This window comes from Emydura macquarii, unplaced genomic scaffold (assembly GCF_026122565.2).
Source record: "Emydura macquarii macquarii isolate MOO-44397 ecotype Brisbane River unplaced genomic scaffold, CSIRO-AGI_Emac_v2 contig_965, whole genome shotgun sequence".
NCBI classification, from domain to species: Eukaryota; Metazoa; Chordata; order Testudines; family Chelidae; genus Emydura; species Emydura macquarii.
In genome coordinates, this window is record NW_027131102.1 from 56,005 (window position 1) to 81,902 (window position 25,898).

The 25,898-nt window shown below is 70.2% G+C and overlaps 3 protein-coding genes across 8 annotated transcripts; 2 read left to right on the forward strand and 1 right to left on the reverse strand.

Moving 5' to 3' along the window:
• SPEGNB (SPEG neighbor) lies at nucleotides 1-2,310 on the forward strand. Its single transcript, XM_067543665.1, has 4 exons — nucleotides 1-122; nucleotides 455-762; nucleotides 1,435-1,576; nucleotides 1,880-2,310. Exons 1-4 carry the CDS (start codon nucleotides 1-3, stop codon nucleotides 2,016-2,018), a joined length of 711 nt encoding a protein of 236 aa, XP_067399766.1. The 3' UTR covers nucleotides 2,019-2,310.
• A 1,429-nt stretch (nucleotides 2,311-3,739) lies between these two features.
• GMPPA (GDP-mannose pyrophosphorylase A) lies at nucleotides 3,740-10,945 on the forward strand. The gene is made up of 12 exons (XM_067543664.1): nucleotides 3,740-3,875; nucleotides 4,254-4,351; nucleotides 4,543-4,646; nucleotides 6,662-6,854; nucleotides 6,951-7,010; nucleotides 7,189-7,319; nucleotides 8,089-8,223; nucleotides 8,504-8,601; nucleotides 8,808-8,854; nucleotides 8,958-9,050; nucleotides 9,390-9,558; nucleotides 9,694-10,945. Exons 1-12 carry the CDS (start codon nucleotides 3,836-3,838, stop codon nucleotides 9,792-9,794), a joined length of 1,269 nt encoding a protein of 422 aa, XP_067399765.1. The 5' UTR covers nucleotides 3,740-3,835; the 3' UTR covers nucleotides 9,795-10,945.
• Nucleotides 10,946-15,021: 4,076 nt separating this feature from the next.
• LOC137150016 (rac GTPase-activating protein 1-like) lies at nucleotides 15,022-24,608 on the reverse strand. 6 transcript variants are annotated; one of them, XM_067543659.1, is made up of 16 exons: nucleotides 24,388-24,608; nucleotides 24,032-24,234; nucleotides 23,617-23,738; nucleotides 22,962-23,040; nucleotides 22,613-22,666; nucleotides 20,148-20,225; nucleotides 19,612-19,738; nucleotides 18,947-19,071; nucleotides 18,387-18,542; nucleotides 18,219-18,314; nucleotides 17,916-18,117; nucleotides 17,552-17,657; nucleotides 16,593-16,725; nucleotides 16,183-16,297; nucleotides 15,609-15,693; nucleotides 15,022-15,309 (listed from the first exon to the last, which is right to left on the reverse strand). In XM_067543659.1, exons 1-16 carry the CDS (start codon nucleotides 24,470-24,472, stop codon nucleotides 15,177-15,179), a joined length of 1,899 nt encoding a protein of 632 aa, XP_067399760.1. In that variant the 5' UTR covers nucleotides 24,473-24,608; the 3' UTR covers nucleotides 15,022-15,176. The 6 variants fall into 6 exon arrangements, with proteins under 6 accessions (XP_067399760.1, XP_067399759.1, XP_067399761.1 ...); XM_067543658.1 differs by having other exon boundaries at nucleotides 16,593-16,728; XM_067543660.1 differs by having other exon boundaries at nucleotides 15,022-15,313; nucleotides 16,593-16,728.
• Nucleotides 24,609-25,898: the final 1,290 nt, after the last annotated feature.

Here is a 25,898-nt window from a genome sequence, read left to right on the forward strand (position 1 = left end):
ATGTCGAAAGCGGCTCCCAAAAAGGCGGTGGCCCCCCCGCCCCCCGGCTGCACCCTGGACATTAATGACCCGCAGGTGCAGGACGCAGCCATCCGCATCCAGGCCTCCTACCGGGGACACAGGTGAGGGGGCAGGCCGGGGGGGGTTGGGGGGGGTGACACCGAGTCCCCGCAGGGCCCTGTGCCTGGCGCTGCCGCCTCATCTGGGCAGCTCAGCACCGCGGGGCTGGGGCCAAATTCCCCAGCGCGGCCCCTGGCTGGGCTTGGGGCCAACCCCGCACGGCTGCCGGCACTGCCAGGTGTGAAGCTGGGGCCAGGCTGAGGTGCTGCGGGGGCCGTGCAGGTGGGGATGGCCGAGGGGGCTGGGGGTGGAGGGCAAGGGGGCTGGGGGGGCTGGCGGACACAGGGGGCCCTGGGGGGGGGGGGGCCGGCCTCACCCGAGCTGCCTCCGCCAGGTCCCGCAAGGAGCTGAAGGAGAAGGGCCCCCCGCGGGTGCTGCAGCAGCTGAAGGACGTGGTGCTGATCGAGGGCAGCGCGGCCCGGCTGGAGTGCCGGATCAGCGCCTTCCCCGACCCCTTCATCCGCTGGTCCAAGGACGGGCGGGAGCTGAAGGACGGGCCCAAGTACCGCTACATCTTCGAGGACCCCGACATCGTGGCGCTGGTGGTGCGGGACGGCGAGCTGGCCGACCTGGGGCGCTACACCATCGCCGTGAAGAACACCTTCGGGGAGTGCTTCGACTCCGCCCGCATCCTGGTGGAAGGTAGCCGGCCCTGCGCCCCCGTCTTGCACCCCCGCTCTGCGCCCCCACTCTGCACCCCCGCTCTGCGCCCCCACTCTGCACCCCCACTCTGCACCCCCCATCCTGCACCCCCACTCTGTGCCCCCCGTTCTGCACCCCCGCTCTGTGCCCCCATCCTGCACCCCTGCTCTGCGCCCCCACTCTGCGCCCCCATCCTGCACCCCCACTCTGCGCCCCCGTTCTGCACCCCCGCTCTGCGCCCCCCATTCTGCACCCCCACTCTGTGCCCCCATGTCCCTCCCGTTCATCGCCCCTGTTCTGCACCCTCCGTTCTGTGCCCCCGAGGCCTTGCACCCCAGCTCCTTGAGGTGACCCCCCAAGCCCTGCCACCATGCCCCCACCCCCCACCCCGGGGAGGGGCCGCAGTTCCCTGGAGGGTCGCGCTGGGGACACTCTCACGCCCCTGCTGCCCTGAGCCCTTTGCAAACACTCGCTCGGGCAAGGGGGGTGCCCCATTTCCCTGCCCAGCCCCCGGGCATAGGGGGCCCCCGGGAGTTCAGGCTAGCGCAGCCCAGGCCGGTTGTGGCACGGGGCCCCCGCTGCGGGGGTACAGCTTGTGCCCAGTGGGCCCTGCCGGCTCCTTGGCTGCTGGCCGGGGGTCTCAGCTAACGGCGCCCGACCCCCCGCCCGCAGTCCCTGCCAAGATCGAGAAGGGGCCGGAGAGCACCAAGGTGAAGAAAGGCGCCACGGTCACCCTGACGGCGCTCATCAGCGGCGAGCCCGCGCCCGACGTGGGCTGGGCCAAGGACGGCGAGGACATCGAGGAGGACGACAGGTGAGGGGGGCCCTGCGGGGCGAGGGGGACCCGGGGCCAGCTTCGGGCGCAGTCAGGGCCTGGGGGGACCAGGCAGGGTCTCCGATGTGGGCGCCGGTTTCCGGCGCGGGTGCAGGTCCCGGGGGTTGGGCCGGGTCTCCAGTCCAGGTGTGGGCACCCATCTCCGGCGGCCAGCTCTCCGGCGCGGGTGCAGGTCCCGGGGGTTGGCTGGGTCTCCAGTCCAGGTGTGGGTGCCCGTCTCCGGCGGCCGGCTCTCCGGCGCGGGTGCTCACTGTCTCCGTGCCGCCCGCCCCATCTCCGCAGGGTGTCCTACGAGATCGACAGCAGCTCGACAACGCTCACCATCCGGAGGGCGGCTGCGAGCGACGCCGGGAAGTACGAGGTCTTCGTGGAGAACAGCCTGGGCATGGACGAGTCCTTTGCCCGCCTGGACGTGCTCTGAGCCCTGGGCCCGCCTGGCGCCTCCCGCCGACCCCGCCAGCACCAGCCCCTCCCGCCGCCGGGACTCGGCCCTCTGCGCACGGGACCCCTGCCGGCCACTGAGACGCCGCAGGGAGGCTGCGGCCATCCCGGCCCCGGGGCACGGACCAGCCTGGGACGTGGGCTGACTCGTCAATGGCGCCGGCCCTGGCACAGCCACCAGCTCCCGGGGCCCGGGCTCCTCCCCTCATGGGCTCCAGGTGCCCCGCACGTGGCTCGCTCGCCGCTGGGCTCAATAAAGAGGCTGCTGCTGTCTGGTGACATGGCTCCGCTCCCTGCTTTGCAGTGCTGACACCGTGGGGGGCCCCGGCTCGCCCCATCCGCCCCGGAGTGCCCTGCCCCGCCCCCGCTCTGTGGGCCCCTTGGCACGCCCTGCCCCGCCCCACCCCTGCCCCTGGCACATCCTGCCCCACCTCCAGCCCCATGTCTCCTGGCACATCCTGCCCCGCTCCTGGCTCGTTCGGTCCCAGTCGCCCAAGAGTCTCCTGGCATGTCCCGGCTCGCGGCTCATGGCCCCAGCAGCGCTCGCTGTCGTGGGTGAGCCCAGCCGAGCCTCTCTCTGCCGCTCCTCGCCCAGCCAGCTAGTGCTGCCCGCTGGGCCCTCGCCCAGACATGCCGCCGGCACTGAGACGCTGCCCACTTACACAGGGAGCCTTCAGCTGGTGCTGGGGTGGGGTATGCGGGGGCTGTTTATACAGGGGTCCCTTGCCTGCCACTGGGATGCAGCCACCTCTGGGGTGGAGCACATCAACGATGTAACAAGAACACGGCACGATTTCAGATGGGAAGTGGTGGGATCCTGGCAATCAGGCAGGAGGTTCCCCCCCCGCCCCTGGTTGGAAAGGGGCTCCCCCCAGGGTGTCTCGAGGATCAGCAGCACCTGTTCAGGTCTGTTCTGCCCCCACCACTCGCTGTGCAAAACCGCCCAGGCAGAGGAATGAGCGACTCCCTGCAGGGTCCCGGCCAGCGCCAGGCCCAGCTCCCCGGGGAGCCCCGTGCCCGCCCCTGGGCTTGGATTCCCCTCGGCTCCCACGCTGCTGGGCTGCTGATCCCCTGCCCCACGCTGCTGCCCGTGGGGGTCCCACGCCCACAGGTCACGGGTATAAATAGCCCTTCCTGCCTGCGGGCCTGTCTGGGCTCCTGCAGCTGCGCTGCTGACAGGGGCTGGGCACGGGGCCGGGGGGCTCGCCAGGCCCTCGCCAGGTCGCAGGCCGGGAACTGTCTACACTGGCCCCCCCCTCGCCGCCGGCCCTGGCTCGGCTGGGAGCCCCTGCGCCCCTCCCCCCGGGCTCCGTGGGGCAAAGGCTGCACTGGAGGGAACCCGGGGGGTCACGGCGGCTCCCGACTGCCCTGGGCTGGGGCAGCGTCTTCTGCAAGGGCCCCACGGCGCCGGGGGCAGGGGAGCCCAGAGCGTGGGGGGCAGCTCGGGGCCCTTCAGCCCAGCCTGCCCCCCCGCACCTGGGGGCACAGCTGGGCCCTTGGGGCTCCCTGACCCACAGCAGTCAGGGTGGGCTGCCCCCGTGCCCCGCCCCACGGATGGGCTTCGCCCCGCCCCGCCCCGCCCCCCGCGTGTCTGCCCCGCCCCCCCCCCGCGGATACGCCCCGCCCCTCTCGGGGACGCCCCGCCCCCGGAACTACAACTCCCGGCAGGCCCCGCGCGGCGGCGCTGACGTGGCGGCGGGTGCGGAACGCGCGGAGCCGAGCCGGAGTCAGTCCGGGGCCGGGCCGGTGTGAACGGACGGAGCCGGTGTCCGCGGGCCCGCGGCGGGCGCTGCCGAGATGCTGAAGGCCGCGATCCTCATTGGGGGGCCGCAGAAAGGTGAGACCAGCCCCCCCCCCCCGCGTGACGCCCCCCGGTTCGGCCCCCCCCCCGCGTGACGCCCCCCGGTTCTGCGACCCCCCCCGTCCCTCCCCCTCCCCCTCCCCCTCCCCCTCCCCGGGCACGGCTCGGCTCGGCCCCCCCGGCCCTGTGCCCAGCTGCCTGCCCCCCCCGGCACGGCCTGACCCCCCCGCCTGGCCGGGCGCTGTCCAGCGACAGCTCCTGTCTGTGTCCGTCCGGGGAGGGGCAGTCCGCAGCCCGGTCTGTGGGGGTATGTCGGTGTCTGTCTGTCTGTCTGTCTGTCCGTCAGTCTGTGGGCAGCCCCCCCCCCCCCGCGGCCGGGGCCCTGACCCCCGTCCCGTCCCGTCCCGTCCGCAGGGACCCGCTTCCGGCCGCTGTCCTTCGAGGTGCCCAAGCCGCTCTTCCCCGTGGCCGGGGTGCCCATGATCCAGCACCACATCGAGGCCTGCACCAAGGTGAGGAGCGGCCGTGGGGCTGGACCCACGTGCGGGGCGGGGGGCGCTGGGCTGCGGGGCGGGGGGCCAATGCTAGCCTGACCCGGGGCGGGCGGGGGGACGGGGCCAGTCCTGGCCCTGGGAGCTGTGACCGGGGTGGGGCCGGGCTCTCTGCTCACCGCTCACCTCGCCTGCCTGTCTCCTGCCCCCAGGTGCCCAACATGAAGGAGATTCTCCTCGTCGGCTTCTACCAGCCCACCGAAGCCCTGAGCCGCTTCCTGGTGTCTGCGCAGCAGGAGTTTAAAATCCCCATCAGGTGCGTGGGGAGCTGCCGGCCGCTGGGGACTTTCCGCGCCGGGTGGGGGCGTGAGGACGGCCAGGCTGGCTCAGCCCACGGGTCCGTCCAGCAAAGTCTCCTGCCGCTGCCGGGTGCGTCAGAGGGAACGAGCAGAGCAGGGCAATTGTCGTGTGATCCAGCAGCCGCCGTCTGGCCCCAGCGTCCGGCTGTCAGAGCCTTAAGACACCCGCAGCGTGCCCAGCTTGGCTAACGGCCATTGCTGGACCTGTACCCAGAAACTGACCTAGTTCTTTTTTGAACCTAGTTATAGTTTGGCCTTCGCAACATCCCCTGGCAAGGAGTTCCACAGGTTACCCATCTGTTGTCTGACCAAATACTTCCTTTTGTTCGCTTTCAATCAGCTGCCTAGTAATTTCATGGGGTGACCCCAAGTCTTGTGCTATGTGAAAGGGCAAATAACCCTTCCTTGTTCACTTTCTCCACACCAGTCCCGGTTTTATAGACTCTAGCATACCCCCCGAGTCGTCTCTTGTCCAGGCTGGAATGTCTCTTATTAATCTCTCCTCAGATGGAAGCTGTTCCATACCCCTCATCATTTTAGTTTCCCTTTTCTGCACCTTTTCCAATTCCAATCGATCTTTTTTGAGATGGGGCCACCAGATCTGCCTGCAGCTTTCGAGGTGTGGGAGCGCCAGGGATTTACAGAGAGGCACTACCATGTTTTCTGTCGTATTATCTACCCCTTTCCTAATGGTTCCTAACGTCATTCGCTTTTTTAACTGTACCGTGAGTGGATGTTTTCCGAGAACTAGCCCCAGTGACTCCGAGATCTGTCTTGAGTAGCAACAGCTGGTTTCTTTAGAGCCCATCATTTTGTAGGTGTAGCTGGGATTCTGTTTCACTTTGCATTTCTCAGCCCTGAATTTCATCTGCCATTTTGCTGCCACTCACCCAGTTGTGCGAGATCCCTTTGTCACTCTTCACACTCTGCTTTGGACTTGCCTGTCTTGAGTAGTTCTGTATCATCTGCACACTTTGCTGCATCCCTTTTTACCCCTTTTCCCGACGGTTAATGGCTGTGGTGAACAGCGCTGGTCCTAGCACAGAGCCCTGGGGACACCACGATTCACCTCCCTCCATTCTGGAAACTGACCCTTGGTTCCTGTCTTTGAACCAATCCCTGATCTAGGAGAGGAACCTTCCCTCTTACCCCAGGACAGCTCGCTTCGCTTACGAGCCTTTGGGGAGAGACTTGGCACAGGCTTTCTGAAAGTCCATGTACGCTACAGCCACTGGTCCCCCTTGTCCACGTTTGTTGACACCCCCCCCCCCCCCGTGATCCCCTGCAATCCGAACTGCTGTGTAGCGGCGTCACCCCAGTTCCTCACTCCTGGGCCCCGACTTACCCCGCTTTGCTGTGTGAACCACCCACTCCTGGGTCAGCCCACGCCCAGCCTCCTGTAAGTAATCAATCCTTGGCCCAGTGAAGGAGCACGTCTGGCCAGGTGCTCATGGGATTGACCCCCAGCAACACCCCCAGGCCCAGATGCAATCCCGGGAGCTGCCATTTGGCAGGGTTCGGTGCTGCACCCTGCAAACTCATTTACCTGTGTCTGTCAGTTTCTCACAGAAATGGATACGCCCCAGCTCTGTCACTCTGAGCCAGGTCTCTGCACACACGCAATCCACACGCACGGTCTTAGATAAAACCAACACACACGTTTATTGACGACAGCAGGAGTTTAAGTGATTCCAAGTCAGGTTACTATGAATCAAGGCGTGGATCACCTTTAACTAAAAGGTAACTCGCATCCTGAGCTAAGCTGCGTCTTTCCGTAGCTTTTCAGTCTGACGTTCGCTAAGCGCACGGGCCGGCCGCGATGCCGCTAGCAACCATAGAGGCCCTGCTCCCAGGAGAGGGGTCTGGACGGCTGTCCTGCGTCCCCCTCCCGGTCCCGCGGCTGCGCCTGCGCTGCCCTGGCAGGGAAGCCCCTGGCTCACGGGCGGGTGCCGTGCTCCGACTTGGCTTGCAGGTATCTGCAGGAGTATGCGGCGCTGGGCACGGGCGGAGGCATCTATCACTTCCGGGACCAGATCCTGTCGGGCGGCCCCGAGGCCTTCTTTGTCCTCAATGCGGACGTGTGCTCGGAGTTCCCCCTGCCGGAGATGCTGACCTTCCAGCGGCAGCGTGGAGACGCGCACAGCTTCGTCATGCTGGGCACCACGGTAGGCGGGCGGGAGCCTCGGGACCCCTCTGCCTGGGTTCTCGTGCGCGGAGCCCACCCCTGCCAGGCGGTCCCTGATGCTGTCCCCTTTCCACAGGCCAACAGGAAGCAGTCCCTGAACTACGGCTGCATTGTGGCCAACACGGAGACGTGCGAGGTAAGGGACGGGGGGGAAATGGCCAGCGTGGGGCAGGGGCGGCGGTGCAGAGGGCTGCTCCCAGCTGCCTGGGTCCAGTTCCCGGCTGGCGCGTTGGCCCCCGGTGGGGCGGCATGGCGTCGGCGCCCGGCGCCAGTTGGGGTGTCGGGTTGGGGCGCTCACGGCGTCTCGCCCCCAGGTCCTGCACTACGTGGAGAAGCCCAGCACCTTTGTCAGCGAGATCATCAACTGCGGCATCTACCTGCTCACGCCTGCCGTCTTCCAGCACATCGGCGAGGTCTTCCAGAGGAACCAGCAGGAGCTGCTCCCGTGAGTGACCCCGGCCTGGGGCCCAGGGCCCGGCGCCCGGGCTGCAGCCAGGACACTCACCTGCCCTTTCTCTCCCCCCCCCATCTTCTCTCTTCCTCTCGCGGCCTGTCCTGTGCCAGGTGCTCTTGCGTGGGGTAAGTCTCCCCCTCCCCCAGCCTGCAGCAGTGCCTGGGCACGGGGGGCGTGCTGCGCCCTGCCGTGGGGCTGCCAGTTCCCTCCTGGGGGGCAGGAGGGCTGCTGGGAACCCTGCTTCGCTGCCGAGACGCGCTCGCTGCCTTTGTCTGCCGCTCCCCGCTCAGCACCACGCCGGCCACTCCACCAAAGCCCTGGTCCTCGGCTGGCACTGGGCACCCGCGGCCCTGTCTGCCCCCCAGCTCCCTGCACTGCATCACCCGGACCGGCGTGGGCTGAGCCAGCCTCGCAACGGAGCCGGGAGTGTCCCTAGCACCCCCCTGCTCCCTACGGGCTCCAGCTGTGCGGGGGGGTCACTGGAGCCGCCTTGGGGAGCGCAGCAGCTGGGGGACAGCCGGGAGTCCGGGGTGGAGGAGAAGCCCTGGAAAGAGGGGCCCTGATGCTGGGGCGAGGGGCTGGGTGTGTAGCTTGCCCTGCCGGGTTCTCTGGGGCGCTGGCGCTTACGGGCACTCCGCTCTGTCCCTGCTGGCTGGCTGGCTGAGCCGGGCTGGGAGCCCTGCCCTAGCCGGGGGCCGTAATCCCGGATTAGCCCCCGTAGCCGGTCGGAGCCCTCACCCTGTGCCATCTCGCCTGGCAGGGAGGAGAGCGCCAACGGCCGGCAGCGCGCCGAGGTCATCCGGCTGGAGCAGGACGTCTTCACTGCGCTGGCCGGGCGCGGCAAGCTCTACGTCTACAAAACCGACGGCTTCTGGAGCCAGATCAAATCAGCTGGGTGGGTGCACGGCGGGGGCTGTGGGGCGTGGCCCAGAGGCATGGTGTGGGGCCCGTGGGGAGGGGCCGGGTTGGGAGTTGCTGGAGCTGTTCTCAGTTCAGACCCACTCCAGTGGGGGGACTGCGGGGGGGTTCCCAGCGGAGCAGCCTGGTGCTGCGCAGTGACTGGTGCTGTCGGCTCCGCCCGGCGGTGCTGGCACGGCTGGCTCCCGGTCGCTCCCCGGGCCGGGATGCTGCAGTTTGATGGGCGCGGTCAGTCTGATTCGCTCCTTCCCCCCCAGCTCCGCCATCTACGCCAGCCGCCTATACCTGAGCCAGTACAGCCAGCGCCACCCCGAGAGACTGGCCCGCAACAGCCCCGGTGGGCCCAGCATCCGAGGTACGCTGCCCTGGGCGGGCTGGGCTGTTAGCAGTACCTGGGGCGCCAGCCCGGGGGGGTCCCGGCAGGGCAGGGGAGGCTGTTGGTGCTGCCCAGGCTGGCCCCTCCCATGGGCAGAGGGGGTGTCTGCAGAGCGGCTGTCGCTAGCCCGGGGGGCCGGTTGGGGGGTGGAGCCGCGTCCCTCACCCTCCCTGTTTGCATTGCAGGGAACGTGTACATCCACCCGACGGCCTCCGTCGACCGCAGTGCTGTGGTGAGTGGGGCGGGGCTCGGCAAGGCCGGGGCTGGCTGCGGGGGGCTATCTGTGCCCAGCGGCACTCTGCACCCAGTGCTCACTGCCCGCCTCTCTCCTGCAGCTGGGCCCCAACGTCTCCATCGGGAAGGGGGTGACCGTGGGAGCTGGCGTGCGTGTGCGTGAGTCCATCATCCTGCACGGGGCATCGCTCCAGGTAGGGGCGGGCCCCGCCTTGGGGAGGGGCACAGGGCGGGCACAGATGGCAGTGTGGGCACCCAGATCGGCTCAGCACCAGCATGCGGCCTGGAGCCGGCCCCTTCGCTCCCCTGCTCTGCCGGTGCCCCTTCGTCCTGGGAAACCCCACTGCCCCAGCCCTGGGGTCCCCCTCTGCTCTGCCAGTGCCCCTCACTCCTGACCCACAGCCTCCCCCCCTGCTGCTGCCACCCTCAGTTCCCTTGCTCTCTGCCCGGAGGCCAGGCCGTGCTAGAGCCGGTGCCCCCCTATGACCTGTCCGAGTGGCCGTGCCCCTCACCCTCTGCCGCCCTCTCCCCAGGATCACACCTGTGTGCTCAACAGCATCGTGGGCTGGGACAGCACCATCGGGCGCTGGGCCCGTGTCGAGGGGACGCCCAGTGACCCCAACCCCAACGACCCCTACGCCAAAATCGACAGCGAGACCCTCTTCCGCGACGGCCGGCTCACGCCCTCCATCACCATCCTGGGTAGGTCCCACGCCCCCCAGGGTCCCTGCTGCGGGGGCCGAGCGCCGGGGGCAGCCTCGGGTCGCCCTGCTGTGACTGTCCTGTGGGGCAGGAGCTCCGGCTCGCCCCCGGCTGACTCTGGCTCTCCCCCCGCAGGCTGCAACGTCACCATCCCCCCAGAGGTCGTGATCCTCAACTCCATCGTCCTGCCCCACAAGGAGCTGAGCCGCAGCTTCAAGAACCAGATCATCCTGTGAGGCGCCAGCCGGAGCGGGGCCACGGGGCCAGGACAGGCTGCTCTGCCCCCCTTCCTGGGCCGGCTGTAGGCTGTGCCTCCCCCCAGCCCCTGCGTGGCTCAGCTCCCCTCTCCGGCCTCAGACAGACCTGCGAGCTGACTGAGGGTCTGCGTGCTCCCCTGCATGGCTCAGCCCAGCCCGGAAACTTGCTCCCAGGCCCCCTCTGCTCCCTGGGGTGTCGCTACCCCTGTCGCGGGGTGGCAGAGCAGGCGCCAGCCACACGAGGCCGGGCATGGTGGTGTTTGCCCCTTTCCCCTCCTGGCCAGGCTGGGCGGGTTTGTGCTGCCCTGGGCCGGCTCCTAGCCCTGCAGGGCCCCGGGGTGGGAGCCGCTGCGCCCCTCTGCCAGGCCGGGGGATAGGCTGCCCCTCCACTGGGTGATGCAGCCCAGCTAGTCTCTGTGGCCTGGCACCACCCCACGCCTAGGCCTGAGACAGCGTGTAACCGCTGCCCCCCTTGGGCCTGACACGCTGGCCCCCAGGGCCCTTGCAGCCTCGGGAGGGGGGTGTCGTCAGGGCAGTGTTAGCCCCAGCTGTGCCCCACTACCTCGCCTGCCTACGCCAGCCCCCTGGAACGGCTGTCACAAGGGTGCAGGGTGAGCCCAGGGCTGCAGGGTGTGCGGGGGGCTGGCTCACGGACTCCGCGCACGCTGAACGCACCCGCAGGGCGTGCGCCTCCGGTGCCGGCTGCGCAGGGCTGCGAACGGCGCTCAGGCTGGGCTGCGAACGGCGCTCAGGCTGGGCTGTGGGCGCCAGCAACCGGCTCCTGGCACCAAGGAGGTGAAGGAGCGTAGCCTGCAGCAGTTCCCAGCGTGGGGGTGCAGAGGGAGTCAGGCAGCTGGGGGGTTAAAGGCCAGGCTGGCAGAGCCCCTGCCGGGGAGGGGCAGCTCCCGTGGAATTGTGGGATAGCCGTGGAGGACCAAGCGCACCTAGACTTGCATCTGGCCCTATTCTCCCAGGAAAGCAGGTTCCCAGCTGTGCCTGGGCTGTCCTGTGCGGGGCAGAGAGCTGCCCTTCCCTGCTTCCAGGGGTGGGGATTCCAGCTGGTAGCCTGCGGCTGGGCCCCAGGGTGCGTGGAAATGCAGGGCCAGCCGTACCCGCTGCTGCTTACCTAACCCGCCGGGCCCTGGGCAGCGGGCAGAGCCAGGCCCGGCAGCAGCGGGGCTGTGGGAGGCCGAGGGGCAGCCTGAGAACGGGCCGGCAGCAAGGGTGGCTCCCACCAGCTCCGCGAAGAGCCACCTGCAGCTGTGCAGGCTGACGCGTCGTAGGCCAGGCCCCTGCAGTGGGGGGCAGGCTGATGGGGATGGGCCAGCAGCATCTCCCGGCTCCTGCCCGCCCCCCTCCAGCGCCTGGGGTGACACACGCGTCCCTCAGTCACGGCAGCAGAACCCCTGGCCACGGGTCTCTCCTGCCTGCAGTGACAGGCTCGCAGAAGGTAACGGCTTTCTACTGCCGCTCGTTGCGCTGTCAGCGGTGTGGTAGAGGGCCAGGCTGGGGCTCTCACCCCCCACCTGCTGCTGCTGCCCAGCGGGGGGGGGGCAGGAGGGGACCGGTGGTAGAGGCGATGCCAAGGCCTGGGCGGTGATGTAAGCGAGGGGGGCCGCACCCAGGTTTGATTAAAGACCCAGCTGGGTATAAACTGAGCACGCTGCACGTTCCATGGGCTGGCAGCCGGGGACTCGGCACCAGCGGCTGGCTCTGGGGTGTGGCAGGAAGGGCCCCTCGGGGCAGGCTCCGGCCTGAGTCAGGGGCAGGGGGCAGTAATCCAGGGAAGCCGGCAGCATGAGACTGCTACTCCGAGGGGCGCTGGGTTGGGGCCTGGAGTTGAGGGTGGGGCTGGGCCCCCCTGGCCAGTCACTAGAGGGGCAAGAGCCGCAGCAGGGGCACAGCCTGTGAGAACCAGAGCCAGGAGCGGGACCCAGCTAGCCACAGGCAGCCTGGCACCGCACCCGGCTAACAGGGATTTACCTGTGGAGCCATTGCCCGGCAGTTGTGGATGCGCCCGCAGGGGCGACGTCCCAGCGAGCCGGGCTGGTTTCTGAATGCTGCTCCCCGTTCGCAGGCGTTAATCGCCAGGATCACCACCCGGGGCCCACCCCCATCCCCCTGGCCTTGGACTGCAGGGTTGGGCTGGGGTTTCTAATAGGAACTCGCTGGGACGCAGCCCTTGGCCGTGGACAGGCTGGGCACAGGCCCTGGGGCGGAGGCTGAGGTGGGGCCATGGGAGCAGAAAGGAGGTTTCATGGTTTACGGCTCCATGCAGGAGTTTTTTGCCCCCACCACATAACAAAAGCGACTAAGACGCGGGGTGAGTCGCTGGAGCCAAGGGACAGCAGCTGGGCCCCCGCGTCTTAGCCTTGGCCACACACCACATGGCCCCCCCTCCCCACCACATCACGCGCTGCCCCGTGACGGCCACCTGCTGCCACGGAGCCCTTCCAACACTGGGCCAAACAGCAGGGCTCACGCTGTGCCGGAGTCCCCCAGGGACGGGGCTTGACTCCCTTGGGGGGGGCAGGCAGGCAGTTCTCTAGCGGGGGGGTCTCCCCAGGGCACCTCGCACCAGTGCAGCCACCTCCCGAATCCGGTCTAGGAGTGCTCGGGCCCCCCCTGCTCTGCCGGGAGCCCCCCGCAGTGAGTCCCCTGGATGGTTCCCAGAGGCGGTTTCCAGCCCGCGGGGTCAGTGGCTCAGGCACACGGCGCAGCACAGACTGTGTCAGCCAATGGAGCCAACGTTACAGCAACGACCCCCTGGGGAAGTTCCCGACTCAAGCCCTGAGCCTGGATCCCCACTGGGGACCGGCCCTTCCCCCACCAGCCTCACACCCGCCCCTGCCCCTCCTCTGCCCCCGGTCCTTTGTCTGTCCCCGGGCAGGGGGGGCCCCCCCTCGCCTTTCCCGCTGCCCCCACCGGGCACAGCTGGTTGGCCTAAGGCAGAGGGGTCCTGGCCATTGCAGCTGGAGCCCAGCCCATCTGCCCTCGCAGGGGCTGGGAGTGATCACACACCTGGGGCCCAGCACCCCCCTGCATCAGTAACAGGGGAAACTGAGGCACCCGGAGCAGGCAGGTGGCGCTCCTGGCATCCAGGCAGCAGAGCTGGGCTGTGTGGGGCTGTAGCTCAAAGCCAGAAACAGCTCCCAGTGCTGCCCAGAGATTTTAATGCTGAGATGCTGCCTGCACCCCCACCCAGTGACTGACTGAGCAGTGGGGGGGGGGGGGGGCTGGCGGGCACCAGCTGCCCCCGGCTGTACAGGGTGGTTGGGCACCGCAGCGCTAGCCCTGACACACACACGCCAGCAGCACCCAGAGGGAATTGGACAGAGCCCATCTTACGGGGGGCCAGGCGAGCTGGGGCTGTACCAGGAGCTCCCCCGCTGCAAGCAGCCACGCCCATGCCTCTGGCTGCTGGAGGGGAATTAATTGTAGGAAGTCCACATCTGCCTCAGTTTCCCCGCTGGTAAGTGGGTGGCAGCGGTTGTTTGTGCTTTGCCCAGACCCAGGCGTGACTGACCCCTGCCACCAGGGCCCCATGGCCCCTGCACCTGCAAGCATGGCCCCTGCGGGAGGCCAGCCAGGGTGGAGCAGCTGGGGAGCGAAGGGTGAGAAGGGGCAGGTGACGCTGTGCAGCTGGACCCAGGCCACAGGAAGGGGGAGGGGGGCTGGGAGGAGAAGCTGCTGGCCTGGGACAAGCCGGGCTCCTGGGGCCCTGGGCTAAGCCAGCCCCCCTCTGCTGTTCCCTCCTGTTCTCTGCCTTCAGCAAGGCCTGGCACCTCTGGGTCCAGGCCCCTGCTCTCCCCCCTCCTGTGCAGAGTCAGGAAATCGGGGTGCATCTCTCCCTGAGGGACAAGTCTCCCTGCGGGCCCAGCTCCGGTGGATTTGCTGCCCACTGCTCCCGGGGTGATGCAGGGGAGCGGACAGCTGCCAGGCTGGGGCCCAGGAGGCAGGGAAGCCACAGGGCTGACCCTAGGAAGTGTGACCCTCAGGGGGAGGGAGATGCTGCAGGGGCTTCCCACCGAGGGCCCCAGGGCCCCCCACACGCAGCGAGCCGGGGAATCTGATACCCGCATTTTGAAGCCCAGCTTGGGATCCCCGCTCAGCGTTGCAGGTGGCCTGTGGGGCCCTGAGCCCTGCCGTGCTGCCGAGGCAGGGAGCCCCACGGCCTTTCACGGGGCCCTGCCCCCAGGGCTGCTTTTCCCAGCTTTGGCCCCCCTGCAGCCGGGGAGAAGGTCAGTAATAGACAGGAGCAGGCGCTGGGAGGGCAGCTCGTGCAGCTCCCCGGGGGGAGGCAGGAGCTGCAGAACTGGGCCCAGGAGCCCACACGTGGGGGCACCCTCAGCTCCCGGCCCCTGCCAGCCGGGGCAGCAGGGCCAGGGCAGCCTCCAGCCCCTGCCGGACGTGGCAAGCAGCTCCTGGCCAGCCCCACAGTGCCCCAGCCCCACGCAGCTCAGTGCCCTAGAGAAATCCCTGCCTGCCGCCCCATGGGCACTGCTCCTCGGGGGGAGACAGGCCCCCAGGGGAGGGTGGGGGAAGGGGGGGTTGGAATAAAGGATAGCGCCCTGCCCCCCACCCAACCCCCCTGCAGCCGGGAACAGGCCCAGCCCCAGCAGCTGGCAGGGGGGGCCTGCACTAGGGGGGTTGAGGGGGGCAGGGGAGCTGCAGCTGCCTGAGCAACTTACACCAGAAGGGACCCTCAGCCCCACAGGACCCAGGCCAGCCCCACATACTCCCCCCAGCACCCCCACCTCTGGCCCAGGCCCTGGGCATCCCCCACGCCTGGCTGTAAAGACCACACCTTGCCCAGAATCCCCCCCATCTAGGGGAAGCCAACCAGGAACCCAGCCCCATGCCCCCCGCCCAGGGAAAACCCCCAGGGGCTCTGCCCCGCCCCACCCGCCAGCCCCCTGGGAGACTCCGCTGCAGGGACTGGCCGCTCCCCGGCTCGTGGGCCCACTGGTGGCCCGGGCAATGGCCGGGTTGGGAGCCACCGGCCAGTCTTCTCTCTTATAGCAGGGTGACCCCTCCCCGGCCCCCAGGCTGGGCTGGCAGTTCTCCCTCGGGCAGGGCAGCCAGAGGGCAGCTGTGGTGGGTCCCCATGTCCCCCCGCACGTCCCCCTCAATCACACAGACAGGCCGGGCTCTGCCCCACGCATTTAATACAAATCCACCCAGCCACGTGCTCAGTGCCCCCCCCCCCCCCAGCCTCAGGCGGCTCTGGCTGGGCTGGGCCCCCCTGGCAATGGCAGGCCAGGTCCTGCACTCAGCCCAGCACCCCTGCCATGGGGCAAGGCCCCACAGCTCTGCTCTGCTCTGGGCCAACCCCTGGAGCGTGGCTCGCACCCTGGATTCCTAGCCCAGAGCCCCCCTCACAGGCAGACACTGGGGGGCCCCCCTGTGAGCCCGGGCTGGCGTCCGGGCCGGAGCCGTCCAGCGCCTAGGTCGGGGCGGGGAAGAACCGGCCCATCTTCCTGGCGGCCGACACCTGCCTGGGACAGAGGGGACGGGGGTTAGCACAGGGGGGTGTCACCCCCCAACAGTCAGACACCCCCCCAGCACACAGCAACCTTCCCCCGCCCAGTACAGCAGGGCCCCCCACAACAGCACCCCCATCTCAGACAGTAATAATCCACCCCCCAACCACACGCACACAGGCATGTGCCAGCCCTGACCCCCACCACACACGCACGCACGCACGCACGCACGCACGCACACATATCCCCGGGCGCTCACAAAGAGGTGCCGGCCGTGCCCCCCCACACCCCCCCCCCCCCGGGCGCTTACAGGGCCGTGCAGCTCCGCAGTGGGGCGGGAAGGCAGCAGCTGGCTGGGCTCATCTTGGGGGACGCGAGGGGGCGGAAGAGCCGTTCTGTGGGGGGAGGCAGCATGTGAGGGGGGGTCTGCAGCCTCCTGCCCCCCCACCCGACCCCCCGGGTCAGTTCAACCCTCCTGGCCCCCCAGGCACGTCACTGAGACTCAGTCATGGTCAGCCTGGGCCCCAGGGCTGGGGCCACCCCACGGGGAGGCCAGGCACTGGGGGGGGGGGCTGTGGGGGCCGGGGCTGCTGCAGGGTCACCCCCTGCCCCATCTCCAAGAGCGGCTAGTGCCAGGCTGCCCCTGCCCTGCCCCACACCATGCAGCCCTCCCCATCACCCGAGAGTCATGGGCCCGGCTTCCCATCTGCCGGGGGGTGGGGGGGCAGGCCTGGCCCCCCAGCAGCCACAGCGCCGGGGATGGGGCGCTGGTTGCTCTGCACCATGGGGAAGAGAGGAGCCACCCCCCAGGGCAGAGCGCTCCCCACCCCCGCTCTGTGGGGCTCCCCCCCCCTCTCCCCGGGCTCTGCCCCACGCATGCTCACCCCGCTCATTCAGCACCAGGGGGTCGCCCACGGCCGTGGGCACCAGGTTCTCCAGCTCCTTCCCCACAAAACGCCTCCAAAACTCGGGGGGCAGCGACAGGAGACGAGCCATCACCTGGGGGGGGGGGGGAGCCGCTGAGACGCACCCGCCTGGGCCCAGCCAAAGCCAGGAACGGTCGCCAGGACGCCTGGGTTCTACCCAGCCCACCCTCGGAGCAATGGGGCCCATCCACCCCCCGGGGCTGGGACTGCACCAGCCCCGCCAAGCCCCAAGCACCAGGTGTCCCCCCCCCCCTCCCCGGGCTGTGGGGTGTGACTCGGCAGGCAGGCGCCGTGGGGCAGGACAGCGGGGCCAGGTGAGGCACAGCGACCCTCTCCCGCCCCCCAGGCCGGCGCCGCCTGGCTCCTACCTTGCATTGGCGCGGCGTGTCCTCCAGGATGGCCAGGGGTGTGGGGCTGGCGCTGCCATGCCCCACCAGCGTGGGCCCGAAGACACGGGCCAGGTTCAGCTTGTCCATCCTGCACGCGGGGCTGTCAGCGACCCTGCTGGGGAGCCGGGGGCCCAGCCCCAGTGACAGGTGCTGCAGGGCCGTGCCGCCCCACCCCTGCTGCGCCCCCTTCCCTGCCGTGGGGCAGAACCGGGCCGGGTCCCCCCTTTCCCGCCCGCCCCTCCGCCATGGGGCAGAACCGGGCCAGGTCCCCCCCCTTTCCCGCCCGCCCCTCCGCCGTGGGGCAGAACCGGGCCGGGTCCCCCCCCTTTCCTGCCCACCCCTCTGCCGTGGGGCAGAACCGGGCCGGGTCCCCCCGCTCGTTGGCACCCACAACAGAACATTCTCTCCTGGCACCACCCCAGCCAGGGCAGCAAACGCCCCCTTCGCCCCCCAGCACTGACCCACTGCCCGCACGACTCACCCCCCCGTGCCGCGCCCCACGTGCAGCCGCCCCGTCTCCTGGGGCAGGGCCCTTTGCCCCTGGGCACAGCCAGCAACGCTCAGGGGCCAGCACCAGCCATGAGCGGGACCCACAACCCCACCCACAGAGCTACGCCCCCCCGCCAACGCCAGGCCCCGCGCGCAGGGCGACGGGCACCCACCTCCACCTGGGCCCGAGACTCCAGGGGGAGAGTGGGGCTGACCCTGGGCCTAGAGAGCGTCCCGGAGCTGAACGGCTGCCCCACGGCAGCTGGGCACCCCCTGCCCCCCACCTGCGCCGGGTGGGGGGACTGAGCCCGGCTGATCCAAGGGGCACAGAGCACCCGAGACACTGCGCATGTGTGTGTGGGGGGAGACAACTGCCCCACATCCACAGGTTGGGCCTTTCCCCCGAGCCCCAGCAGCCCCCCCTTCCCCCCCCTGGGACCCCCCCTCACCTGAGCAGGTGCAGCAGGAGGAAGGCCAGCGTGTCCCGGTTGGCCGGGGGCAGCTTGTTCACCACGTGGCACAGGGCAGCCTGGCTGGCCGCCTCGTCCGGGATGTCTGGGGCAGAGCCGAGACCAGGGTCACGGGGAGGAGAGACCTGGGCCCCCAGCCCCCCGCCAAGGCTGCCCCACGGCACCAGCCGCCCAGCACTCCCGAGGCAGGGCCAGGGCAGCGGGTCCAATCCGGCCCAAGGGCGAGAGGAACGGCTGGCAGGGCCGTGGGGCCCACGGATGCACCGAGCGCGGCCCCCGGGTCGTGTCCCCGGCCCCCGAGCGCGCCCCAGCCCCTCCCCAGGGGTCCCAGCCCCCCACTCACCGGCGGCCCGCAGGAAGGCGGGGTGCAGGCGGAAGGTGACCAGCGGCTCCCGGAGGCCCCTGAAGAAGTCCTTGAGCAGCCCGCACACCACGTGCACGTCGGCCACGCGGCCCAGCGAGGGCAGCGCCCCCCTGGCACGCAGCAGCATCTGCTTCCACTCCCGCACCAGCTGCTCCGCGCCGGGCACCCGGTACAGCCCCGTCTGAGGGGTGGGAGGGGGTCAGTGCCAATGCAGGGACCAGGCCCCCGCCCTGCCCCGCCCAGCCCCCCAGGAGCTGCAACAGGGGCTCCCCGCTGCCCTACCTCCGTCAGGCCCCTGGTCTCCACCTCGCACACGCACTGCACCACCAGGGCAGGCACCAGCGGGGCCGTGGGGGGCGCGAAGTCGGCCAGGACGCCCTGCGGGAGGGAACAGGGTGAGGGGGGGGGGTCAGGCCATGGGGGCCCCCCGTCCCCAGGGCTGCTACTCACCTCTCGGGGCCAGGCCCGGGGGCCTGGGGCGCAGGAGCTGGGGCAGTGGCCCTGGCACTCCGGGTGCACCAGCATGTGGCAGTGCCGGCACCGCAGAGCCACCCGCCCGAAGCGGGCGCGGGAGCCGCAGACGGAGCAGGACTCGGGGCGGATAACCTGCCGAGAGGGGGGGTCAGGGACCGGCCTTTCCCTCCTCCCTCTGGGGACCCTCCCCGGCTAACCCCTGGGGACCACCACCACCCTGGGGACCCCCCCTGCCCTGCCCCGCCCCGGGCCCTCACCCCACACTGCAGAGCCAATCTCCCCCCGTGACCTGCGCACCCTGGGACCCTCCCCCCCAGGACCCATAACCCCCCCAGCCAACCTCAGCCGGCCCCACAAGCAGACGGGGGGCAGAGGAGGGGAGCTGGGCAGAGACCCGTGGGCCAGATGAGCCAGGCTGCGCGCAGACCGGGGAGGGGGGGTGGGACGACGACACGGACTGGCCAGGGTAGGGAATTGGGCTCGGGAGTGTCCCTGTGGGGGGAGGGGCTGTCTGGGGGGCCCATTCTGCTCCCCACCGTTTTGGAGGCGAAGAGGTGCTGGGGCAGCGGCGCAGCCTGCGGGGGGGAGGGGTCCAGGGCCCCCTGCGCCAGCCCTGCCCTGCTCTCCAGGTCCTCACCGCCCCCCCACACCGTGGCCAGCTCTGCGGGGGGGGGAGGAGAGTCAGCCGGGGAGGGGGGTCCAGCACAAGCTCCAAGTGGCTCCTGCTGCGCCCCCCCCCACCCCATGATTCCTGCTGGCCTGAGCCAAACCCTGGCACCCAGATCGGGAACGATCCCGCCCACGGCAAAGGGGTGCAGCCCCCCAGGAGTCACCCCGGCTGCAGCATCCGGCCGCACCCCCACCCCCATCTGATCCCCGCGGCTCTGGCCTGCTCGAGGGGGTGGGGGACCGGGTGCCCCCACGCCAGTCCCCTCCAGGGAGCGCAGTGGGGAAGCCACACGCGACTGCTGGCCGGGCATGGTCTCCCCCCCCCCCCGGCAATGCTGCCTCCCCTGGTGCCTGGCTCCCCCCAGCTCGGGGCGGCCACGCCCTGGCCTGGCTCACGCTGCCCCCCACCCACCCCACAGTGGGACGCCAGCGGGGAGGAGACGGGGCCCCGGGACGCCCACAGGAAGCTGGGAGCGAGGGGGGCCCCCGCAGGCCCCCCCGGGATTGGCCGGTGGGCGGCACGAGGGGTGACCTGTGAGCGTGGCGAGGTGTCGGTCCTGGCGCGGGCGTCGGCAGGGCACCAGGGCCACGGGCGGGAGGCTGCAGCCCCGGCCTTCAGCAGCGGCACCAGCTGGGGGGGTCACCGCGGGCTCACTCGCCTGGGGGGGGGGGGGGGAGGAAGAGTCAGGGACCGGCGCCGAGCTGCCCCCCCCGCGGCGGGTCCCTGCAGGGCAGGTGGCAGAGCCGTGCGGGGCTCAGGTCCGCGGGCCCAGGAAGAGACGGGCTGGGAAGGGCCCCGGGGGTTTGGGGGGCAGGGAAAGGCGGGTGGAGCCTTCGGGGCAGAAAAGGCCTGTGCCCCCCACAGCTCCCACGCTCCCCCTCCCCCAGCCCTCGAACCACAGTGAGCCCTGGCCCCCTGGCCCGTCGGCCCCACGCAGGAGCCCCAGGAACTCGCCCGACCCCCAAGCCCGGCGGCTGGAACTCCAGGGAAAGGGCCGCCCAGCCCCAGCCACGGGGCCCCCACAGCCCCCCCCCCCCCCCCATCAGGGGCAGAGCCCCGGTACTCACGCTGGCGGCCGGCAGCACCGAGGGGCGCGGGCGCTTCGCTGCCACCACGGGGCCGATCAGCGGGGCCAGGGACAAGCGCTGGGGACGGAGCAGAGACGTGGGTGAGAGCGGCGCAGACCAGGCACCCCCCGCGCTGCTCTATCTGTACCCCCCTGCCCCCCCAGACCAGGCACCCCCCGCGCTGCTATCTGTACCTTCCCCCTCCCCCCCCCGCACCCCAGCCACGAGGAGGTCGGGGAGAGAGACAAGACAACCAGAGTCCAATGCAACAGCGGCCAGGCCCCAGAACACTGCGGAGGGACCGGGCAGCGAAGGCCAGGGCCGGCATGGCTGGGGTTGGGGCTGTGGGGCACTGGCAGAGCCCAGGGCTGGCATGGCTGGGGTTGGGGCTGTGGGTCAGGGCTGAGGGGCACTGGCAGAGCCCAGGGCTGGCATGGCTGGGGTCGGGGCTGTGGGTCAGGGCTGAGGGGTTGTTACTTAGTGGCTCAGCTGAGGTCACCTCTGAGTAGTGGCATTGTGTCCCCCCCCCCCCCCCCAGTTTACTCCAGACCCAGCCGTCCCCCGGAGCCCCGGTTGCTCTTCTCACCCCACCCCCTGGGACTCTGCAGCTCAGGGCACGGAGGCCTCAGGCCTTGCCCCGGATGGAGGGAGGGGTCCCCTCAGCCCCCCTGCAAGTCACCCCCCCCATCCACAGACCCAGAACTCGGCACAGAGCCAGGCTCTGGGCACCCCCCTCTGCAGCGGGCGCCTGGGGATGGAACCCAGGAGTCCGGGCTCCCACAAGCCCCTGGCACTAGGCTGCGCTGCCCCTGCACCAGTGGGGACGTGGAGCTCCCGTGCCCTCTGCCTGCCCCAGCCCCCGGGATCACCCCCCCGGCCCCGCAGCTAGGCGGCAGCGGCAGACCCGCAATGCGGAGGCAGGAGACGCTGCGCCTGGCCCTGCGCGGGATGAATTATGGAGCGTGGTCCGGCCCAGCGCAGAGTAACCAAGTTTCTATTGATCAGGGGCCGCGGTGGGAGACGGGCTCCGGGCCCAGCCTTCAGAGATTAACCCCTGCCCGGCCTCCCCGCCTGCCTCCCTGCGGGGCGGGAGGCATTTACACGGCCCAGCTCCGAGCATGGGAAGCGGCTGCCCAGGGCGGAGATGTCGCCGCCCAGCCTTGGGGGGCAGGAACCCCAACGTCCAACGCTGCCGGAAGCCAGCAATCCCCGGGTGCCACCCTGCAGGGGTGCCCGCCCCAGCCCCCACCCGGTGCCAGGGCCGAGCTGCCTGGCCCAGACACGGCCAGAAAGCTCCTGGGGACCCCAGACGTGACCTCACAACAGTCTGGCCTGACGGGCCGACGTTTCCTGGAAATGCAGCCAGCTCTGGGCAGGACACAGCAGCTGCCCAAGAACCCTGCGTCTAACGTGCCAGGGGCACCGCTCCCTGCTCTCCATGCAGCTCTGCCAATGTCCCTCAGCCTGACCCAAGGCCCCCTTTAGCCCAGCCCTGGGGTCCCCGCTCCCCAACACCGCCCCATCCGATCTCCCAGGCCTGCAGGGCTGGGACCAAAGGGGAATTTGCTGTAATATTTCTATGACCCCTCTGTGTGCCTCAGTTTCCCCCACATGCTGTATTGTTACCCAGTTTGGGGAGGGGGGGGAGATAGTTGGCTCTCAGGGAGGCAGAGAGACACGGGTGCGAATGCGAGAGCCGGGCCGGGTCACTGGACAAGGACTGTCGGGGCCCGACCCCACCTCAGATTCTCCACTGATAAGACAACGGCAAAGCCAGGCCCCAGGGCACGGACACTTACATCCAACGCCCCCGGGAGGAGGATTTTCCCAGACGAGGGCTGGGGAAGGGGGGCTGTGGAATCAGGCCTGGCTGCCGGCAGGTGTCGGGCTCTGGGCTGGATTCAGACCAAGGAGGTCGGACGGAGACAGACGGAGCCTGAGCCCAGGGGTCACTGCAGCCGGCTGGGCCTGGGGCCGAGCAGGGGGGCTCGGCTGTAGCCTTCATTCCTCCGGCCAACCCCGGGCCGGGCCCAGCGACTAACCCCCCCCCCGCCCGGCTGCGTGTCCCTGCAGAGGCTGGCGCAGGGCGCACTGCTCCCTGGGACGGGGCATGTCTCCCTCAGGGTCTGTGCCCGTGGGACGCGTTGAGTGGAGCTCACGGGGCGCAGTGGGGAGGGGGGCAGCAGGCCCAGGGGTCCGGTCTAGGAGGCGGTGAAGCCACGTGTCCCCTGGAGGGAGAGCGAGACCTCTCGGGGCCTGGCCCACGGACGGGGCCTCCCAGAGACTGTCCCTGAGCTGGGGCCCGGCCCCGATCCTGCGGGTCTGCGACGGGCTCATTCCAGGAGAATTTTGTTCCCGTATGTTGAGAACCGGACTGAAGCCAGGCCCCACCCGGCCCCTCTCCTGCCTCAGGGCTGCGGAGTCCCCAGCCGCACCCAGGGCAGCTCCAGGCACGTCTCACTTACCGGGCGCTCCCAGGCTTTGCGCTCCAGGGGTTTCACCACCGTCACCTCCAGGTCCTGGAAGGAAGGGGAGGATGAGGCGGGGGCGGCTCGGAGCCCAGCTCCCGGGGTACGGACCTGTCCTGTGCAGTAGGAGCCAGGCCAGGGCCAGCACCGGTGTCCCTCCCCCCCGCGGGATCCAGTCCTGGGGATTGAGGCAGCCCCCCAGGCCGGTTACACTAGAAGGGCCGGAGCCCAGGGGCCCCCCACCCCAGGGCAATTAACGAGGCAGGGCGGCCCAGGCGCGCTGCCCCACGGCTCCAGGGCACCATGGGGGAGGCTCTGGGCCCTGGCCGTGGGGGAGGCTCCTCACCACGTCGTCCTCGGTGTGGTCGTAGCTGATGTCAGAGTGGGACAGGAGCGAGGGGCACGACTCGTCCACGGCGGCCAGCCTGCCAAGGAAGACGGTCAGTGCGGGCCGGGGCCGGCTACTGCCAGGCCAGCTGCTCCCCCGCAGTGCAGCCGGCCCAGCTCAGCCGCCCCCGACCTGCCAGTCCAAAGCCGGGGACTCGGGGGCGTCACGGCCCCGCAGCTCAGCCGCCGGGGACAGAAATCGACTGCCCCACCCAGCGAGGCTGTGGGTCGGGGGTGAGGGGCGCCAGCAGAGCTGCGGGCAGGGGGAGCGGGTGGTGGCTGCGGGGCACCAGAAGGACTCAAATGCTCCCCCAGGTCCCGGCTGATTCCCGGATCCAGGGACACCGCGAGCAGCAGCCTGCTCGGGCTCAGCACAGGCCAGAGAACATCCCCAGCGCCCCCGAGCCGACGGGAAAGGCCCCGGAGTTCCCCCCGTCAGGGCTGGAGAAGTTGCCAGGCCCCTGCTGGCGGCTCCAGGGCGATGTACGGCCCCATTAAACGTTTCCTCCCCGTCTCCGTCGGGGTTTCTCCACCCACAGCATGGGGCCAGAGGCAGCAGCCAGCCATGCTCCAGCCCCATTTACTGCCCCCAGCACCGCCCTGCCCCCGCTCACCTGCCCCCTGGCACCCGGGCAGCGCCCAACCCCTGCCCGTCCAGGAGGGCCAGGGCCGAGAGCTGCTCGGGGCCGAGCGAATCCTGCATCAGGAAGTCATAGATCAGCTGCAGCTTGCGTTCCTGGGGGGCAGAGCAGCCTGTTAGCTGAGGGGACTGGGAGCAGCCCCCCAGGAGTCATCCCCCCCCCCCGCTGCAGTGACCCCCAGCCAGCCTCAGCTCCCCGCCACGTGCCCCACATTAGCCAGCCCCGGGCCTGGGGACTGAGCCCCCCTGGCCCTGCAGGAGCAAAGCCTAGAATCCACCCCCTAAAGCCAGGGCCCCCCTCTCCAGCCGCCCCACCCGCCCCAGTGCCAGCCCCGCCCCCCCGGCAAACACCACCCTCCTAGGGCCAGCCCCCCGGAGCCCGCCCGCACCTGCTTCTCCAGCTCGGCCTCAGCTCGGTGCCGCTTCTTCATCTCCACCCGCACCTGGTTGCGGGCGTGCTCGAGCCGCACCTGCAGCGCCGAGCGCTCGGCCTCGGCCACCAGCAGCTGCTCGCGGGCCCGGCGCAGGTCCAGCCCCAGGCGGCAGCATGTCCGCCGGCAGGTCTCGAAGCCGCGAGCCACCCGGATACAGTCTGGGGAGGAGACCGGGGGTGTCAGCGAGCTGCTGGGACCGGCCCCTGGGGCCCGGCGCCCCCCCGCCCATCACCGTGGCGCCGGGCCCAGCCCCAGGCAGCAGCGCCGGGGGCCCTACGCGGGGATATTCGGGTCCGCCCCCGCGAACCCACCTTCCTCCACGTCGCAGCTCAGCTCCAGGAGCCGCCCGAACCGGGCCAGCTGGGCCAGGAGGGGCCCGCAGCGATCCCACGCCATCGGCCCGGCCCGGCCCCGCAGCCGGACAGCGGAGGGGTCCCCGAGGTGCCGCACGAACCAACCGCCCCTGCCGTGCCCGGGCCGGGACCGGGACCAACCTGCTCTGGCCGGGCCGGGCGGGCTCGGCGCTGTACTGTAGCCTCCAGCCTAGGCGGCCCCCCCTCCCCGCCTGTATTTAGGGAGGGAACCGGGGGCGGATCTTCAGAGACAGCCCCGCCCACATCTTTCCTGGGTGGGGCTGAAAATCCCCCCCCCCGAAATCCCTTGTTCCCTGGGGTCCCACCAGCGACTCGGACCAGAGTTCTCCAGGGTGGGGGCCCCTGCCCTGTCCTGCCCCATTGCGCTGGGCTGTGCTTGGAGCAACACCAGGCAGGCCCGTCCCTCCCGCCCCACTCCACCCCACCGCCTGGCACCGCCAGCCCCTGCTTCCTGCCCCCACAGGCCCAGTGTCAGCCGGCCCCAGCCCTGCCCTGGCGCTGCCCCCGCCCTGGTGACAGCCGACCCCGTGCCCCTGTGCTGGGAGGCAGTGAAATGCCCCATGGGGCAGCACCGCGGGCCCAGGTTCGGTGCCCGTGTCTCCTTCCGTGGCCCCGCTGGGAGTCCCCCTCCCACCCCACTGTGCGGGGCTGCGGTGGGGTCGGGATCCCCATTTCACAGAGGGGAAACCGAGGCACCGTGCTCCTAGGCCCTGCCTTTGTTGTGGGGCTGAGGGGTCTGTCTGCTTTGCACCCAGAGCCCACGAGGCCGTGCCCCCATAGCCCTGGCCTGGGGGGTCACGGTGCTATTGAGGTGCATGGCCCCCCCACACTCTGCCTGGAGCAGGAGAGGGCCAGAGAGCCCAGTCAGCAGAGCCGCGCCCAGGATCTCATTGCCCCGTCCTCTGCCCTCCAGGAGCCGCTGCCCTGCGCCCAAGTGGGTACATTAGCTGCTGGGGTCATGTGGGAGCCCGTTAACCGGGGGCTGAGACGGTCACTGCAGCCCCCCCCGGCAAGCGCCCCACAGACGGAGCCGCCCACACGGATTAGAAGGCTGCAGAAGCCCAGCCCCCTAGGAGTCAGGCCGCTGGGGTGCAGCCGGGACCCCCAGTTCTGGCGAGACGAGCCCTCCGCCTGGCCAGCTCCTTCCCTAGCAGTGCGGGAGGTGGGTGTGTGGACGCTGCCGCTTCCCTGGCGGGTCTGGGGCGCTGGCTGAGCGTGTCGCTGGCCCCGCGTGGCCGGGAGGGATGGTGGTGGTGGTACCCCGTTACCCTGGCTGCATCCTGCCAGAGGCTGTGCCCACGCTCTGCTCCCCTGCAGCCCTGGGGGGCGGGGGGCCCCAGGATCCTCATGCCTGCCAAGCAAAGGGGAAACTGAGGCAGAGGGGGGGAAGGGACTCACCCAAGGTCCCCCAGCGAGTCAGGCCAGGGCCAGAAACACAAACCAACGTC